Below are 19,456 nucleotides of genomic sequence, written 5' to 3'. Positions count from 1 at the left end.
TGCATATATCATTTTACATTTTCCTCCTAAAGAGCATGGATTTCTTGCAGTTATGAAAAAATACAGAGTTTTACACCAGTTGAAGAAGGCTGAGAATTGATGGTAGTCTGTAATGAGAATAAATTTACCAGCTGCAACAATGGTGTTCTTCATTAACATTGTATTATACTGACAAGTACCAATTCAGTTTGCAAAAAAGAGTCTGATCTTGTTCCAACTGAATTACAGTTCAGCAAGAATCCTGAGTATGATGAATGGCAGTTTTAGGGATATGCCAAAATTGTTCTAGGTCATTTGGTTTATCTTTTGCCACTTGCCATAAACAATCATTGATTTCTCTCCCCTTACCATTTTAATCCTGTTTCAAAAATCTTTAAAGGTAAATTGAACCTTCATTTACTATTTCATCATTTTTGTGCATCACTCTTATAAGCTTTGCAGCTGCTCTGAGCCATAATTTGAAAACTTCTAGAGCTAGTTTAAGACTCAAAGTTCCTACCCTCTGAAATGGAGCTCAGACTAGAAATTTCTGTGGCCTAGTTTTCTAGGTTGCTTTGATATTTCCTTGATTTCCTCCCAAAAGTTGCATTTTGGGTTTGATTTTTGTGTGTGCTATATTTGATGTTTTGTACTGTAGAACAGATAGTTTTGGTAGGGTTTTTCTGTCCTGGTTATCCTCTTTACCTCTATTTCTAATGCAGACTCAAGAATGAACACTCCGTCAGAAACCAGTAAACCTGTAAAAATGGAGAGTGGGGATGGGGAAACAGGTAAGAATAAGATGACATTCTAATCTGGCTTTATAATAAAACTGTACAGATTTGGAAGAGTCAACTGAGTGCTCTTTAATAAACATAACAGCTTTAAGATTAGAGGGGGAGAAGTGTGATGTATTTGCTTGGTTCATGACAGTCATAAGCTTCCTAGGTAAGCATGATATTTGTGTTCATTATTGTGCCTAGCATGTAGATCATAATACATGCTTAATAGTGCTAGTAAAAGATGTGTCCTAAGGGTTGTTTTCACCCTCTTATTGGACATACCGAAAGCAAAATCAACATCAACAATGCTGGTTGTCCACTTGGTACTTAGTGATAGAAAAAGCACAACCAAAGGTTTTTTCATGTAGAAGAGGCACAATGAAAAGTTTGTACAGATACTGTGTAAAGGTAGACAGTATTGTGCAGTTACTTGCTTCCCATTGCTTAGTTCTGATCTTTCCTTAATATTTGTCACTAGTGGCCCAGTTTGCTTTTGCTCCTGATAGTTTCCTTGCCTATGGGTATTTTATAGCTTGTTGATATTTTTAAATACCCTTAAAGTACTAATATTGACATGGCTTGTGAGCTAAGTCCACTACACATATTCTTGTAGTAACTTTATCAGTGGTATTGGGGCTCTGTAAAATGTGCCTGTCTTTATGGTGTGGCGTTTGCATTGTGGGATTGTAAGGGTAAAGGACTACTCTGGAACTTGAGTGCACTTGGCTGGTGCCCATATTGGTTTTGCACAGCTATGTTTTCTTTTTCCAATTTCTTTCAGCAATATAATTGTTTTCCCTATTTCTGTTAAGCATGCTGTCTCATTTTTCGCAGGATGAAAGCCACTTTGCTTACTTGACAGTGGCTCTTTCCTACATGTTTCTGGTAGCAATTTGTCTGGTAATCTGTTTGTGATGCATTGGGAAGCAAGTTTTAAACTAGTCTTTTGAGAAATTGCTGCCCAATTCAGCCTTGCATTGATAAACTCACTCTCAGTAACTTCATATGCAATTAACAATTGGTATCCTTTCATTTATTGTCATATATAGTCTTTCAGAAATGCCCACATTTGAATTAAATGATAAAGAAAGGGATTGCTCCAAGGTTCATAAAAATAGTCTTTATTTATATCTTACAAACGCATCCAAACATGTTTACTAAAAATAGGCATGGCTGAATTCAGTTTAACTTTGATCTGGTAAGCATATTTAGGATTTGGCTTGAAAATTTAAGACTGTTTATCTGTTCTGTGAAGATATTTGTTTTATTATATTATTGGGAACTACATGCCATACTGGCAACTGAATCACCTTTGAATTGGTTTGGAACATGACATTGTCCAAAGCAAACAGGAAGGAAACTTGGTTTGCATGTAGTTTCAGAGGATTGCCATGTTGGTCTGCAGTAGAACAGCTAGATTTGAGTTCACCTTAGAGACCAACTTGATTTCCAAAGTGTGATGTTTTCAGAGTCAAAGCTGATGAAAGGAGTTTTGACTCTAAAAAGTTCATGCTCCCAAAATCTGCTTAATCTCCAAAGTGCTACTGGGCTCTTCCTTTGCATATGTGCACATGAACCCCTGGGGATGGATGAGAACCATATAGCTTCAGAAATGTCCTCAACCATAAACCTGGTGGAAGAGTGCCATTTTGCAAGCCCAGTGAAACTTTGACAGCTCCATCAGTGCCTGGATCTCAGCTGGCAACTTATTCCACCAGGCAGGGCCAAAAATATCCTGGCTCTGGTCAAGACCAGGCAAACATCTTTGAGGGCAAGGATTACCAACAAATTGGTGTCGGCAGAGTGCAATGCTTCCCGGGAAGCATATTGGAGAGGTGGTCCCTCAGGTACACAGGGCCCTGACTGCGAAGGGCATTGAGTCAGTACCATGACTCATCTAGAGCTCCACCAGTAAACAATGAAGCTGCTGGATGGCATGTTGAATATGAGCCTTCCACAGTGTAAACTTGTGCAGCTGCATTTTGGACCAGCTATAACCTCCATATCATGACCAAGAGTAGCCCTGCATAGATCTAGTTGCACTAATCCAACCTGGAGGTGACCATTGCATGGATCATTGTGGCTAGATCTCTGGAAGCAAGATAGGGTGCTAGTAGCTTCACCAGGTGCAGATGGTAAAATAGCTGGCAAGCTACATTCATAACCTGAGCCTCTATTGATAAGGTAAAGGTAAAGGTATCCCCTGTGCAAGCACCGAGTCACATCTGACCCTTGGGGTGACGCCGTCTAGCGTTTTCATGGCAGCCTCAATACGGGGTGGTTTGCCAGTGCCTTCCCCAATCATTACCGTTTACCCCCCAGCAAGTTGGGTACTCATTTTACCAACCTTGGAAGGATGGAAGGCTGAGTCAACCTTGAGCCGGCTGCTGGGATCGAACTCCCAGCCTCATGGGCAGAGCTTTCAGACAGCATGTCTGCTGCCTTACCACTCTGCGCCACAAGAGGTTCTATTGATAGGGGTCTGTTAAAGGCCACCTCCAGACTCTTGACAGTGTTGAAGCTGTTAGTTGCACTCAGTCAAGGCTAGGGGGGCATGCTTTTTTTCTTGCCCCTTCTCCAGTCACAGTACCTCTGTCTTTGAGGGGTTACGTTTTAGGCAAGGCAGTGACCCAAGAGCTCATGCTTAACTGTACAGATGTTATTGAGATGATCATGTCATCACGTCATCTGTCAACCTGCAGAGTTTACAATACAACATAGAAGGTGTTTGTCTGCTGGTACAGGCAAAATAATTTCAGGGAATTTAACAGGAAACATACTTGAATGACTGATCAACAGCTACACATGTGGTTTTTCCTTCCCTGTCCACCTTATTTCCTATTAGAGTGGCTGGCATGAATTTACAGCATGGTGTTACCAGCTGCATAAAAGTGGCAAAGGTAGTTGAAATAGTAGAGTGACCACCACCATGGGGAAACTTGCAGTTTCCTGAAGGTCAGCTTTTCCTTGAGCCAATAAGAAAGGTATGAAAAGGGTAGGGCTGCTTATAGTTACATAAATAGGACACAAGAGACTGTTATTTTTATGCTAGATGTTGGACATTTCTGAATGTAATAAAAGATTTTGTAGTCTTCTCATGGTGACCATGTTGAAAGGCTGGAAATATCAGCGTACCTGTCTCTTAGGTTGGAATAAGATGATTGCTAATTTCCATCTATCCACCATATATCTTCCCCTTGACCTCTAGGAACAGCATTTTAGAAGGGTTTAGTAGGTTGCAGCAGGAGAGGAAAGCAGGAAAATCCTGTGCATGGTCTGTTTCTCACTAGGTACAAGCTACTGGCATTAAATCTGATTTAAGTTGTGAGATAGAAATATCCAAACTCTGTGTAGTTCAAACCCTGATGTTAGTTTTTAAATACTTATCTCTAAAACCAGGGCAATTTACCCAGTCATCAACAGGGTACCTTTTAAAATCTGAAAATGAATACATTTGGTTTTAGCAATATTCCACACATTAGCAGAACCAGAATCATAAGGGTACCTTGTTCAATTTATTATCATCATCAGTTTGTTTGTTACATTTCTATACCACTCTCCCATGCAGCTCAGGGTGGTTTACAACGAAATTTATAGCTCCTAGTTCATTGTGATGCTGGCATGGTACAGAGAATACAATAATAATTTTGGACTTATAACATTTGAACACAAAAGTATAATATTTTGAACACAATAATACTTTAACAGGCATAAACTGTGTAACTCAACTATTATCCATTCGGCTTTTGTTTGCTTAGTGGATGTGCGGGTCCAGAGTTACCTTACGTTGTTCTTTGTTGGGTGCTACTGGGTGCTGTTGGGTGCTACTGGCTTATTGTGGTGGTATTGTTCTGGTGAGGCTTGGTGAAACAGCTCCATTTTGCAGACCCTGCAAAACTGTTTCAGCTCTGATAGGGCCCTGATCGCTTCTGGGAGCTCATTTTACCAAGTGGGGCCAGGACAGAGAAAGCCCTGGTTCTGGTTGAGACCAAACAGGCTTTCTTGGGACCAGGAATCGCCAGCTTGTTGTAGTTTGTGGAGTGGAGTGTTCTCTGGGGGGGGTGTAAACAGAGAGGTGTAAGTACACTGAGAAGTGTAAGTACACAGACCGCATATGGCCTTGAAGGTGATTACCAAGATCTTAAGCCTCATCCGGAATTCAACTGGTAGCCAGTGCAGCTTTTGGAGAGTGGACTGGATGTGGGCCCTCCAGGGTGTTCCTGTGAGGACCATGGCTGCTGCATTCTGTGTCAGCTGGAGTATCTAAAGCAGAGAAACCCCAAAGTAGAGCATTCCTAACACATGATAGACCAACTTCTTCTTGAAAAGCTCTATCAAAGGGGAGAGTTCCCTTTCAAGTGGCTGGTTTCATGGTCAAACCTGTTTTTACCATCATGAAGTTTCTTCTAATGGTCAGATTATCCTTCTGTAACTTAAGCCCATTAGATATAGCAATGGCAGGGAACAAGTTTTTTTTTTTCTTTCTGTTTTTGTTCCTGTCAGAAAGTACTAATGCAGTAGGATGATATACTGAGTATTTATCCTGCCCTGTTACTATGCTTATTCTGTCCACCTTGGCTTTGGTTATGAGTTAAAATATACTTTTGAAGTCTAACTTTTGTCAAAAGTGTTTCATCTAGGATTTCTGTGGACCTGAAGGTGGTAGTTAGTGAATGGTCTGTGAGGCAGAGCCAACTGGGAGTCAATGAGCAGGCTTTGTGCACCTGGTAATGAAGCTCATGGGGTGGCGGAAAGAATCACCTCCAGTATTTTAAGTCTTCTGCTGCAAAGCAGGACCTCCATATTGGCATCAAAACACCACAGATTATCTCTGTACAATCCAGACTTAATTTTGTCATAAGCACAGAGCAAAAGCTAAATGTAGGCCAGTGACCACAGCCTACAAATCAAGCCTCATGCACAACCCCATGTTATTAGTCTTAAGAAATTAATTATTGTTAAATTAATTAAGCTGTTACAGAAAACACTGACCCATGGTACAGATGGGGAATACTAAATCTGAGTGTATATTGTATTAGAGATTTAATTTTTAGTAGCAAAGTCAAAAACGATTCAAAATACATGATTCAAGGCAATTTTACTGTACATTGCACACAACTCAAAATCTGCATATGCAAGCAATTCAGAAATAAGAATCTGAAGGCATTTACTTATTTATTTTAGTTACTTCATTTTTTCCCAGCCTTTTTCTGCAGTGTAGAGCCAAAGCAGCTTACATCATACTCTCCTCCATTTTATTCTCACAACAGCCCTGTGAGTAAGGTTAGACTGAGTGAGTGATTGTTTCAGCATTACCCAGCAAGCGTCTGTGGCAGAGTAGGCATTTGAACCTTGGCTTTGCAGATTCTAGCCCACACACACACACACGTGCTCTTGTTCCCACAAATGTCTATATACACTTCCAGGTATTCTCTCCCACCACCTTGTACTCTCTTGGTAGCTGTTCCATTCAGTCACAACATGATTCTAGGTGGTATCAAAAGGCAAACCGGGAATCTTAAAGCTGTGTGAAGGCCTGTGGCTACTAGCATGTGAGCAGTGGCAGCTGACTGCCAGCCACAGGTGGTCAGTCATCAGCATTGGGATTAGAACTCAGTGTGAAGCTCAAATCCTGCCACCACATTGTTAGAGGGGGACTGAAGTTTGCGCAACGATGTGGAGAATCTTGGGAGACCGACCTGTTCACGAGTAGCACCAGCCACAAGCAAACCAGCCTTCCTTTTGATTTTTTGCATAGATGCATAGAGAACCCTTGGGAAGTGTATGCATTAACAAGAAGTCAGACAATAGGTCCTCATCTTATACTACTTCCCCCGAATCATTATAAATAAATCTATCTAGCAACTAATTCCATCTCCCCTAAAAACAGCATTGAAATGACCAGACCAGTGGAAGTACAATCGACTGGCAGTTCTGCTGTCAGGGTATCACTTCCCTAATATCGAGATTTATGTTTGTTTTAATACTTTAAGTTATTGGGGTACTTGTGGATTGTAAACTAAACATGAGCAGACAGTGTGATGCAGCAGTAAAAAAGGCAAATGCCATTTGGGGCTGTATCAACAGGGGCATCACATCAAAATCACAGGATGTCATAGTCCCATTGTATACGGCACTGGTCAGACCACACCTGGAGTACTGTGTGCAGTTCTGGAGGCCTCACTTCAAGAAGGACGTAGATAAAATTGAAAGGGTACAGAGGAGAGCGACGAGCATGATCTGGGGCCAAGGGATAGGCCTATGAAGATAGGTTGAGGGACTTGGGAATGTTCAGCCTGGAGAAAAGGAGGTTGAGAGGGGACATGATAGCCCTCTTTAAGTATTTGAAAGGTTGTCATTTGGAGGAGGGTAGGATGCTGCTTCCATTGGCTGCAGAGGAGAGGATGCGCAGTAATGGGTTTAAACTACAAGTACAACGATATAGGCTAGATATCAGGAAAAAAAATTTCACAGTCAGAGTAGTTCAGCAGTGGAATAGACTGCCTAAGGAGGTGGTGAGCTCCCCCTCACTGGAAGTCTTCAAGCAAAGGTTGGATACACACTTTTCTTGGATGCTTTAGGATGCTTAGGGCTGATCCTGCGTTGAGCGGTGGTTGGATTAGATGGCCTGTTTAGCCTCTTCCAACTCTATGTTTCTATGGACATTCTACAGACTCTGATCAGTTGGCCACTGGGAAAATTACTTTTCTTGTGTTTTGGATCCCAGCTCTCAAACATCAGGAGTAAATTTGTGTCATTTCTTATTTCTTAATAAATATTTATCAGTTTCCTTTCTCCAAGTCATAAGAATATCCAGAAAGTGAACTGTTTTGCTAGTAAAACTAATACCATGCGTAACAATGAAAGGAATATTAAATGTTGACATAAATATTTTATTCAGGTGGATTCAGGTACCTTGTCCAGTTCTGTACCTGTAAACAGCATCTCATTTTCTCATTTACACATAATAATGAGACCAGTAATGGTCACACTAAATAAGTTCAGATGCGGAGTGGAGGCAGAGGGAACACCCATGCTAACAGGTGTTAGAAAAATTAAGATGGAATTTAAAATAGTTTCAACCAAAATCTATAGAATAATATGGAGGGAGTCTTTCCATCAAGTTGAAAATTCAATTCCATTCAATAATATCGTGTGTGATACTCACGTGCAACAATATTGTAAGAAATACTTCTACCTAGAGATCTAGTTCTTGTGGTGATCTTGTGTATTGTAAAAAAAAAATTTTCCCCCCTTTTAGATTCACTTTCAGAGTCCTTCCCAGGGGTAGTAAAACTGCAACCTTCCAAGTCCTGCCAGACCAACCTAGTTTCCTTTTTTGACCAAGTAACAGGTTTGCTGGATCGGGGAAATTCGGTTGATGTCATTTACTTGGATTTTAGTAAAGCTTTTGACAAGGTTCCCCATGATGTTCTGATGGATAAGTTGAAGGACTGCAATCTGGATTTTCAGATAGTTACGTGGATAGGGAATTGGTTAGAGCAGTGGTCCCCAACCTTTCTGAGGCTGGGGACTGGCAGGGCATCGGGCCGCGCCCGCGCTGACCACGGCCGCATCGGGCCCGCCCGCGCGGACCACGCCCGCATCGGGCCCGCCCGCACGGGCCATGCCCGCATCGGCCGCACCTGCGCGGGCCACGCCCACATAGTGGGCCACGCCCGTGCAAATGCGCGGCCCGGCCCTGATTCCCTCTCCCCGCCCTCCCGCAGTAAGAAGCTTCCCGGGCCGCAAGCTTGTGGCCCGGGAAGTTTTTTACTGCGGGGGTGGGCGGGGAGAGGGAGCTGCGGCCCGGCGCCATGGCCTTCGCGGCCCGGCAGCGGGCCACGGCCCGCAGGTTGGGGACCACTGGGTTAGAGAACTGCACTCAAAGAGTTGTTGTCAATGGTGTTTCATCAGACTGGAGAGAGGTGAGTAGCGGGGTACCTCAGGGCTCGGTGCTCGGCCCGGTACTTTTTAACATATTTATTAATGATCTAGATGAGGGGGTGGAGGGACTACTCATCAAGTTTGCAAATGACACCAAATTGGGAGGACTGGCAAATACTCCAGAATATAGAGACAGAGTTCAACGAGATCTGAACACAATGGAAAAATGGGCAAATGAGAACAAGATGCAATTTAATAAAGATAAGTGTAAAGTTCTGCATCTGGGTCAGAAAAATGAAAAGCATGCCTACTGGATGGGGGATACGCTTCTAGGTAGCACTGTGTGTGAACGAGACCTTGGGGTACTTGTGGATTGTACACTAAACATGAGCAGGCAGTGTGATGCAGAGGTAAAAAAGGCAAATGCCATTTTGGGCTGTATCAACAGGGGCATCGCATCAAAATCACAAGATGTCATAGTCCCATTGTATACGGCACTGGTCAGACCACACCTGGAGTACTGTGTGTAGTTCTGGAGGCCTCACTTCAAGAAGGACGTCGATAAAATTGAAAGGGTACAGAGGAGAGCGACGAACATGATCTGGGGCCAAGGGACCAAGCCCTATGAAGATAGGTTGAGGGACTTGGGAATGTTCAGCCTGGAGAAAAGGAGGTTGAGAGGGGACATGATAGCCCTCTTTAAGTATTTGAAAGGTTGTCACTTGGAGGAGGGCAGGATGCTGTTTCTGCTGGCTGCAGAGGAGAGGACACGCAGTAATGGGTTTAAACTTCAAGTACAACGATATAGGCTAGATATCAGGAAAAAGTTTTTCACAGTCAGAGTAATTCAGCAGTGGAATAGGCTGCCTAAGGAGGTGGTGAGCTCCCCCTCACTGGAAGTCTTCAAGCAAAGGTTGGATACACACTTTTCTTGGATGCTTTAGTATGCTTAGGGCTAATCCTGCGTTGAGCAGGGGGTTGGACTAGATGGCCTGTATGGCCCCTTCCAATTCTATGATTCTATGTCCATGGACTACAATTCCCATGAGCACCTGCCAGTGGTTGCTGGCAGGGGTTTATGGGAATTGTAGTCCATGGACATCTGGAAGGCCGCAGTTTGACTACGCCTGGTCTTTCCAAGCAGGTCTATGATAATTTTTTCTTCTCGGTTTCCCCCCAAGTTTGTAATCTGAAAATGGTTGTTGTTGTTGTTGTTGTTGTTGTTATTCAATTTATTTCCCGCCTCTCCCTGCAGGCTCGAGGCGGGTGACAATAATCTCAACCCCATTAAAACCCACATTAGAACAATAAGATACTAACATGACGGCAGAAAATCCCCATCCCTCCCCATACTAATATTGGAGATAATGGAAGAATGCGATGTACATAAAGACAAAGATAATGCACATTTTATATTGTGCTTAACCTTTGTCTCCTTTTAATCATCCGAATTATAAAGTTGCCTGTTCTGTTTTTTATTGACTCTTGATTCATTGATGGAGAAATTACAGATTTCAGCTGGGTTCAAAGAAGGGGTCCCAATCTCTACCTACAACCACAATAGAAACTCTTTATGGTTTAATTGAGATCAGGGAAAGCCTCCATTCTTTAAAAAGTTCAAGATGCTGACAACTCTACAGACAAAAGCATAAGTGTATGTACGCAAACTGATATCAAGATCTTCCAGAAATTTTACGCCAGTTACCAGATGTTGACTCAATGCTGCACCAAATCTAAACCAGTATGAAAGCTATATGAACATCCTCTTTAACTTCTCATCCTGTAGGTTTTTAAAACTGGTTCCCCCGTCTTTCATCTCCATCCTCGTGTGTTGTGGTACATGGATAGTGTTCAACTGATGTGCTTAGGAGATCTGAGAGCCCAAAAAGCCCATAAAGTTACAACTACTCTTATCTTTGGCTATAAACCTGTGCCAGCACTTAGATGAATCAGCAACAAAATTTAAGAACATATCCAGAGATATTTCAGAATTGTTTTGAAAGATTGTTAATAAGCTGTAATTTGTCTATCTCTGTAGGCACACAGACAAATGGCCTGGACTTTCAAAAACAGACTGTGCCTGCCGCAGGGGCAATCTCTACAGCCCAGGCCTTTCTTGGACACCTCCATCAGGTAAGTTTTTTAAACTTCAACTTAGAAGTAAGTGTACTGGAGCATTTTTCTGCAAGATAGGAAGTTGAGCCCATGTACAAGCAAAGGACAGCATGATTGAAAAGTAACAAGTTCTATAATTACAGTATTTGCTGGCATATAAGACTACTTTTTCCCCCTGAAAAACATGCCTCCAAGTGGGGGGGTCGTCCTATACGCCAGGTGCACTTCAGTTGGGATAGACATAGCTGCCCTTAGAGTTCATGTGGGTGTATATTGGGGGAGACGGTTCCTTAGATACACAGGGCTGAAACCATACAAGGCTTTAAAGCTTAAAACCAACTCCTTGAATTTGATCCAGAATTCAGCTGCTAGAGGACTGGTTGAATATGTCCTCCATGGTTTCCTAGTGAGAGCCTGCGCAGCTGCATTTTGTACCAGCTACAGTTTCTGGGTCAAGATCAGGAGTAGGTCCATGTAGAGTGGGTGATGCCATGCAGTGGATAGTAGAGTACATTAATACAGCTGTGAGAGTATTAGCTAAAATAGTGACTGTGGTCAAATAGGTGTACAATAGACTAGTAAAATGATTTCAGCTGTCCATATTTCTAACAATATATCCTCAACAGGGTTCGAGTTACATTGCATTTCTTCACTGGATCTGGGAGATCACAAAAACCCCTTTGTTATCTTACACTAATTTTTTAATGCTGGGCATATAATCATTAGTTAATTAGCAACACATGGTGTTAAGGAAGAAGCTGAAATATGTAATTTTGTTTTGAATGCAACCACAGTGACGCTTGGAAGTGCTTCAGTTAAACTGATTATAATTTGAGATGGCCCATTTTTCTGCACTCTACAATCCCTAATCAGAGCTTCTATTCAATAGACAAGAGCTTGTAAGGAAGAATGAGTTTAAATCAAATATTTATTTTTCACAGGTTTACCCTATAATTCCTCCAAGGTATTTAAGGAAGAGTTTATCAGTCTCCCATCATTTTATTCCTCAGAACAACTGTATGAAGTAGGTTTGGCAGAGAGAGAAAAAGCACAACCAAGCTTTATGGCAGAGTATGGATCTGAACCTGGTTCTCTAAGTTCAATGCCGCTATGATAGTGCATTGATAATGATAATTGAATACTAGACTAGTTGGTTTCAGTCACCTCCTTCCTCAAGTAAAAAGAGGGACTTCAGCTGGATGGGTTGTAGGCAGACAGGCAGACCAGCACTGTGAAATTTTTCTTTTTCCTAGATCTCAACCATAGGCCTGGCAGAACAACTCTGTCTTGCAGGCCCTTAGGAACTGCTTAAGGTCCCACAGGGCCCTGATCTCATTTAATTTCCGGCAGTGTATTCGACAAGTGCCAAAAAGCCCTGATTGAGGCTAGTTTGACTGCCTTGGGACTGAGGATCCTAAGCAGTGTTATTCAATAGAACATAACATACTTTGGGGGACATAGTGGAAGATAGGAAGGTCTCAGTCCAAAATTTTGAATCTGATTTGGTCCCCAATCTGGAGCCTGCACTAGGAGAGCACAGGTTGTATTGGGTTCCTGTGAGGACTTGGATGGCTGCATTCCAGACTAGCTGAAGTTTCTGGAGCAGTTTCAGAGGCAGTTCTGCATAGATAGAGTTACAGTAAACTAACCTGCTGCTGACTCAAAGGGTGCCATCAGGTAGGGTGCAAATTATCATACCTTGTGGAGTTGATAGGATGCCTGGTGGGCAACATTTGTGATCTTAACATTAGTTAAGATGGCATCCAGAATTACACCCAAGCTCCTGACAGTGATTGCAGGTGTCATTTGGACCCTGTCAGGAGCAGGGAGTTACACTACATTACCCACTACATGATCACCCAGCCAGAGGTCCTCCATCTTATCTGGATTCAATTTCAGCCAATTCCACTTGAATCAGTCCACCACGGCCTCCTTGAATCCAGAATGTTCCACATAGTTCTTCATAGTCCACAAATTCCTGGGTGAGCAGTGTCTATCCATATCCCAACGCCTGCTGCTCCCAACTAGGGATTCTTCCATTTGGGAGTCAGGATGCTTAGCTTCACCCAAGCAGCCAGCATGTGAATGTGCCCCTCCAGGGTTCTTCTGACGGTTGTCTTTAAGCTGTACACCTGGGTTCTCGGGCAGGCATACTCTCAAGTTGCTGTGTACATTCTTTCATGGGATATCCTGTCCCTCTGGCACCACAAAGTCTCCCATAACTGGATAGTTTCTTTTAGCCCCAGAGGCTTGGAATAGGCCACCCAGTGTTGGATCCTATGTGGCAAAACCTGGATCAGCTGTTCAAGTATCATTTGTTCCACAACCCAATGGCCATCCTCCATTGTGGGCTGTAATCACCATGTGGGAGCATCCTTGAGGGTAGCGGCCAAGGCTTTTGGCCTGGTTCCTGGCTGATAAACCACCATCCAGAGCTTTTGCTGGTATGTCTCAGGTTTCATAGTGAATTAAGATTGCAACCTTGATCTTGCTGTAGTCTGCTGCCTCTGGTTTTTCAAGGGTTTGCCGTGTGGTCTACACTTCTCCTGCCAGATATTGCCCTCAATATGGACTGCTGTCCTTTTGGCCACTGGGCTGCCTCTGCCATCCTCTTAAAGGTTTCCAGGAAGGCCTCAATATCATCATCTGGTTCCAGCTTGGTCAAAGGGAACTGGGGCTGTTGACCTGGGCCTCCTGCCAGATTAGGGCCTGCTGGGACCCACACCATAGCCCTTGAATTGGACTGGGCAGCATCTGAATTCTGCTGGAAGTCTCTAAAGAGGGCTGCCTGATCTGCTTGTTGTTGTTGGGTAGCTTTCTTAGGAGTTAAGCCTGATGCTTGGCCAACCATTGGCCTGAGCCTGCTGAGAAGGGTTGGTATAAAAATTAAATAATTATTATAATAAATTGAATCCAATTCATGATTGTGGGAGGCTCTTCCAGGCAGGTGAAAGGCCTACCTCCATCATGTCAATTCCCTTCGCCTTCCATTGTAGATTGTGGAGGAGTACAATTCAGCCAAGAGGATCTTAAAAAGTAACACTCACTTGTCCAACCAGCAGGGGGTGGGAAAGGTCACCCTGAAGATAAGGAATTGCCCACATTCTATCCCATGTCACATTTCACCTGCTCACGGTGGATCGGCACCTTCCCCTGAATTGGCACCCCCAGCAGAAGGTTCCTTGGATAGAGAGTGAAGGCGATTCCAGCACCTCCCCCCAAGAGCCGCCTGCTTGTGTTTCCTGGGTTGCTGCAGCCCACTCTTACTTTCTCCTATCTCCTCCTGTTTCCATGCTTCTGCTTCTAGCCCAGCCTCCAACACAAGAGAAGAGTCCTGGCTGGGTAAAGGCTGGTCAGGACATCAAGTTTATTATATACACAGATTGACAAAACCACCATTTTCTACAAATCTATTTTGTGCTTTAATTGGATATATTGCTCCTCTTTTTCACAACAGTTGAAAATACCCAAAATCATTCTCCAAAGCTGACTTCCAAGAAAGGGGGTTGGCTGAGCAGTGAGGCAAAACATTTCTTAAATCTCTTTTTCTATGAGCTAGTGAATATTTGAAATTTCTGATCACTACTATTGTCTGTTGAGCTAGAATGATCAATTCCCAGTTGTACCCAACAGCTGAAGTCACTTTACCATTGCAGTGTTTCATGCCATGGTGCCATTCAGAATCTCTAATCAGAAAGTTTCTGTCCTTGAGCAGTTAAATTCAGGCCTTAGTTAAAATAGGCTTTCAAACCTTTTCATGCTACAGCTAGAAGACTGTATTTGTATGCTCATGCAACAAAGAGTTGAACGTAGCCAAAATTTAGTAGCTTGTTAACCTAGCCAATTCTCTAAGACAGCTGTGCATAATTCTGCTTTGGACTCTTTTCTCTAATTAATACAGTTGAATCTCAGAATACTGCTGGGCAGGCAGATTAAACTGGATGCTGGCATAGGAGATAGGAGCTTTTTGGAGACAAATTGTCTGCCTGGTGACAGATGGTGTGTAATAATAATGCAGACAGAAATCCAGAAATGTCGAAAAAAATGTTTGAAGTGACGCTTTCTTGCAATGTTACTCTCCCTAGATTATATTACCTTGATGCAATCTAGTATTGAATTTTCAGGACCGTGCTAGAAGAATACATGTAAAGTAGAACATGCTGCTCTTTTCCATAAAACACATATCCTGTCATTTATTACCCTCATGCTTTACGTGATTTTGAGTATATGTGTGATTCATCTTTCTATAACATATGTTACAGGTAAAAGAGTATTTCTATGAGCTATCAAAAATCATAGTTCCATCTGCTGCTAGTATTTTAAATATTACTCTCAGTGGTGTAGAATAAAGGAATTGTGGTATGGTAACAGTCTTCTGCTATGTCTCCCTCCCCATTTAGTAAAACATCCATCTAGTGCAGGAGTAGTCAAACTGCGGCCCTCCAGATGTCCATGGACTACAATTCCCATGAGCCCTTGTCAGCATAGTCCATGGACATCTGGAGGGCCACAGTTTGACTACCCTGCTAGATTTAATGATTGTTTTGACGAAGTGCTAAACTTAGGGCCCCTTTACAACTTACTTTTTCTGGTTGATCAGTGCTGAAAGTGTACAATATATGAATGGTGGGCTTTGGGTTTCTTCTACTGGTATATAGATTAGAAATGAGTGCATTGAAGAGTAATCTCTGTTGGAAAAAGTAGAACATGAAGCAGTCCCTGGTTGCCAATTGTAAATAGAGTTTAGTACCTTTATATTCACTGTCTCCTGTGTATGACAGACTTGCCCTTTGTTCTTAATTATGGAGCATGCAGCTAGGTGAGAAAAGGCACGGGATTGAGTATTCAGCTACTGTATGTTGTAAGGAGCAGAGAGAAAATTTTCATGTATTTTAAAGACAACAATCTGTTTGACAGGAGTCTACTTTTTAAATATAAGATTTCTCATATAGAGAAGCTGCTGGTGGCAACAAACTTACCACATATGCTCTGTCTTAACTTGATCAAGGTTAAGGAATTCCTACACATAGTAGGGATTTCAAAACTCTCACTGCCCCTCTATTATCTTCCTTGCTTAAGAGGTTGGCAGAATCATAGCAAGTTTTAAAATTCAGCATCATTTTTATAGGTTCAGCTCCCTGGATCAAGTTTACAGGCTGCAGCCCAGTCCTTAAATGTACAGGTAAGCGTTTATGTGCCTTGTGCTTTTGCATCAAACCCATAATTTATAATTTGCGATAAGGTCATTTAAGAACAAGTATCATTTGATGTATCAATGCTGTTGTTTTATTTAAGATGAGTAGTTCTTGTGCTATATTACAGAACCTGATCCTTGTGTCCTGTTTGGCTTGCAGCCTTTCAGAAAGCTGAACAGAGCTGGAGCTAATATGAAATTGTCAACCTTGTCCATAATTTGTCATTGGGTTTTCCAACTATAGTAAATCATGATATTTTTAAAGGTACTTGCTGTTCCCTGCTCTTGTGGGGTCCAGCAGACTATTTACCTGTGTCTGATAAAGGTTGCCCTATAATATTACAACCCACTGGTTGCTTGCTTGCATGAAATCATCTGAGCAGTACATCAAAAGGGGAAGCACATGCTGTTATTGTGAAGTGGGTTTACTCTGTATGAGAACTATGGAGCTAGGATAGAGCATTCTTGGAAACCCCCTAGAAAATGCACCTAGTTACATATGATGATTTTGAAAAGAAAAAAGGGGTGGGGGGGAGATAGTGACCTTCCTCTCCAAGAGAAAGAGGCAGAAAATTGCCTTGGTTGCCATGGTAAACTTTCAATTCCTAAGAGAGATGTTGGCAAACAGGCTGTATCTCCAGTGCAGAATGTTTACAGTCCTGTGCTGTAATTATCTCTCAATGACTGGCAGAATTAATCAGAGCCTCTATGTTAATTAGCCTGCTCTGCAGTCCCCAAAACAGGTGGTAGAAAATATGCAAATCTATGCAGAATTTTAATGTTCTGCATAAGCAGTTTTAATTACCATAAACCTCCTCTTCTTGCTTTTCCTTTTCATGTGCTTTCTTGCTTGCATTTCATCCCTCACGGCTACAGTAATTTCTTCTTTTATAAAATTGTTCTGTATAAATACTGCATTTCTGTAGTTTAGGAAGATGTGTGTGCATGTATGTTTGGGTGTGTGAGTGTTCCTGAAGGCAATTCAGTACATAAGTTTTCTCCAATTGAATACCCTGTTTACTTTGCAACTTTATTTTGACTAGTTATTTATACTTCTATGGAAAGAAAATATACTGCCCTGATCCAAAACTTCCATGTTGGCTGGTGCTACTTTCTCAGTACAAATGTGTGCACAGATCTTTTTGGAGCCAAGAAATGGTGAAGCTGTGGGGTGTCATGTAAATTGGAGCAATATTAAATTGGATTAGAGCAATCATTGGGACGACCTCCTCCCCTACACCCTCCAAAGAACATTAACATCAGGCAGCTTAAATCTGCATGGGGTTCTCAGCCTCAGAGAGATCAAACTGACCTCAACCAGCACCAGGACTTTTTCAGCCCCAGCCTAGTGCCTGAAGAGATCAAGGCCCTCTGGGTTCTTAAGCAGTTCTGGAGAGCCTGTAAAACTGAACTGTTTCACCAGGCCCATATAAGGAAATGCTGGCCTCCCCATTGGAAACAGCAACCGGAAACATCCACTGGTACAGACCCCTCCAAATCCCCATTGATGCCCATGGGACATGAACAAGAGACGGTGCTGTGAAAGATTTATTATTTTATTACTATATGAATTTATTACCTATCTTGTATCATTTTAAATGTTGTTACCTACTGTGAGCCAACAGGGATGGGGCAGCATATATATAAAATGTTTATTTTTTAATTTTTATTTTATTCATTTTAAAATTTTCTTCTTTAAAAAAATAAAATATATTCAGATGAATCATTGTTATTATGCCAAACCAAATACTAGCCTGAACCACCTTTTGTCTGTATCATTTGAAGCTGTTGAATGTATGAAGTGATTGTGAACCTGGGTGACTGTAGAGGATTGTGGCTTTTATCTTCCATTACAATTGCTATTACTACATGGAATCCTGTTCCACTACCTACAGTTGTGCTATGGGAACATGTGCTATGGGAACATACATCAGCCATATAAGTTTGTAATGGAGAACAATTAAGAGGGCTGTGGCCATCCATGTTTTGCTCTACAAAGGCTTATATATTTTCTTTCCTAGTCTAAATCTAATGAAGAATCTGGGGACAGTCAACAGCCAAACCAGCCTTCCCAGCAGCCTTCAGTGCAGGCGGCCATACCCCAGACCCAGCTCATGCTGGCCGGAGGACAGATCACTGGGGTAAGATGAGTCCAAGTGCATTTTAACAAGCCACCTGTCTTGTGGTGGTGCACTAGCTAATTATCCAGTTTGAAAGTTATACCAGGTCACCGCATTTTAATTCCAGGCACATCAGGAAAGCAAATACCCTTGCTTTACCTATCATTGTCTGACCTAGTAATGGTAGTGCAACCACCTTGGGGAGGGAGGGGGAGAGAGAGAGAGAGAGAGAGAGAGAGAGAGAGAGAGAGATTTCCTTGCATTGTTTTCTGGACCTCTTTGTGGCATTTGCCCTTTCAGATCATGGTAATATGTGAACCTTGGAGAGTTTGATGACAATGTGCTGGTTTCTCTTTCCTGAACAAGCAGTGGTGAAGTATGATGTTGGTGATTATTCCTTGTTTCCATGACAATTGTTTTGTGGTGTTTTGCAGTACCATCGTTTCCCACTATTGTTTTATAGCTATGCGGAAATTCAGAGTGAGATGTCACGACTCTTCTGATACATAGCTCTATTTTCCATTTAGATCTAGTGTAAGAATAGCATTTTCGGCTCTAAATCAAACAGGAACATTTAGTAGGACCAACTAAACATCGCAAAATGAGGTAACCTTAGAGCAGTGTTTTTCAACCTTTTGACAATGGAGGACCCCCTGAAATATTCTTTAGGCTTTGGGGACCCCTGGAAGTGATGTCAGCTGGCCACACCCACAGAAGTCATGTGCCGCCAGAAATGACATCACCCAGATACTCCCACTGGATGTGACATCAATAGACCATTCCCACATTGCAGGAAGTAGTGTTACCAGAATTGACATATATTAGACCCACCCCACCCCCACCTACATTCGATTTTCACACATTGCTAGAGATGCCAGCCGAGGGACGAGGGCCTGGCCAAAACCCAGGGACCATCAGGAGGTACACCAGCAGGACCAGAACTCCAGAAGCACTTTCCAATTGGTTGATATCTGGCACAGGGACTCTGGGGACTTGTAATTCACACAGCCTTCCCTGTGTGGTGCAAGGGCCTTGATGGCCTTCAAGATTTGGCCACTGTGTGACACAGAGTGGTGGACTGGATGGGCAATTGGCCTGATCCAGCATGGTACCTTTTTTGTTCTTATGACTGGGGCAGTGGTGGTCTTATTCTTGGTGCTTGTGGGGCAACAGTGGGAAGGCTTCTGGAGTTCTGGCCCTGCTGGTGGACTTCTTGATGATCCCTGGGGTTTGGTGACTGTGTGACACAGAAGGCTGGACTGATCCATCATGGCCTCTCTCATGTTCTTATGGTTAGTTGGCAGCCCATCTGGTGAATATTCTCAGTCAGGAACGAGGCTGGCTTCTACACTGCAGGAAGGTGAGGAGAAAGAAGCTGC

General features: G+C 42.6%; 1 protein-coding gene across 11 annotated transcripts in view; it reads left to right on the top strand.

The window, feature by feature from the left end:
* The window catches only part of POU2F1 (POU class 2 homeobox 1), a 127,769-nt gene that overhangs the window by 69,145 nt on the left and 39,168 nt on the right, over window positions 1-19,456 (top strand). For 9 of the 11 annotated variants that reach the window (XM_077342259.1, XM_077342261.1, XM_077342265.1 and 6 more), the window contains 4 exons: window positions 702-770; window positions 10,687-10,781; window positions 15,892-15,945; window positions 17,979-18,098. In XM_077342259.1, the coding sequence (XP_077198374.1) occupies window positions 710-770; window positions 10,687-10,781; window positions 15,892-15,945; window positions 17,979-18,098 (330 nt within the window). In that variant the 5' untranslated portion in view covers window positions 702-709. The remainder of the gene's footprint in view (window positions 1-701; window positions 771-10,686; window positions 10,782-15,891; window positions 15,946-17,978; window positions 18,099-19,456) is intronic. The other 2 variants (XM_077342263.1, XM_077342262.1) reach the window with 2 other exon arrangements.

Source organism: Paroedura picta, chromosome 6 (genome assembly GCF_049243985.1).
Source record: "Paroedura picta isolate Pp20150507F chromosome 6, Ppicta_v3.0, whole genome shotgun sequence".
NCBI classification, from domain to species: Eukaryota; Metazoa; Chordata; class Lepidosauria; order Squamata; family Gekkonidae; genus Paroedura; species Paroedura picta.
Note: the sequence above shows the minus strand (reverse complement) of the source record. Positions and strands in the feature narration are given on the sequence as shown.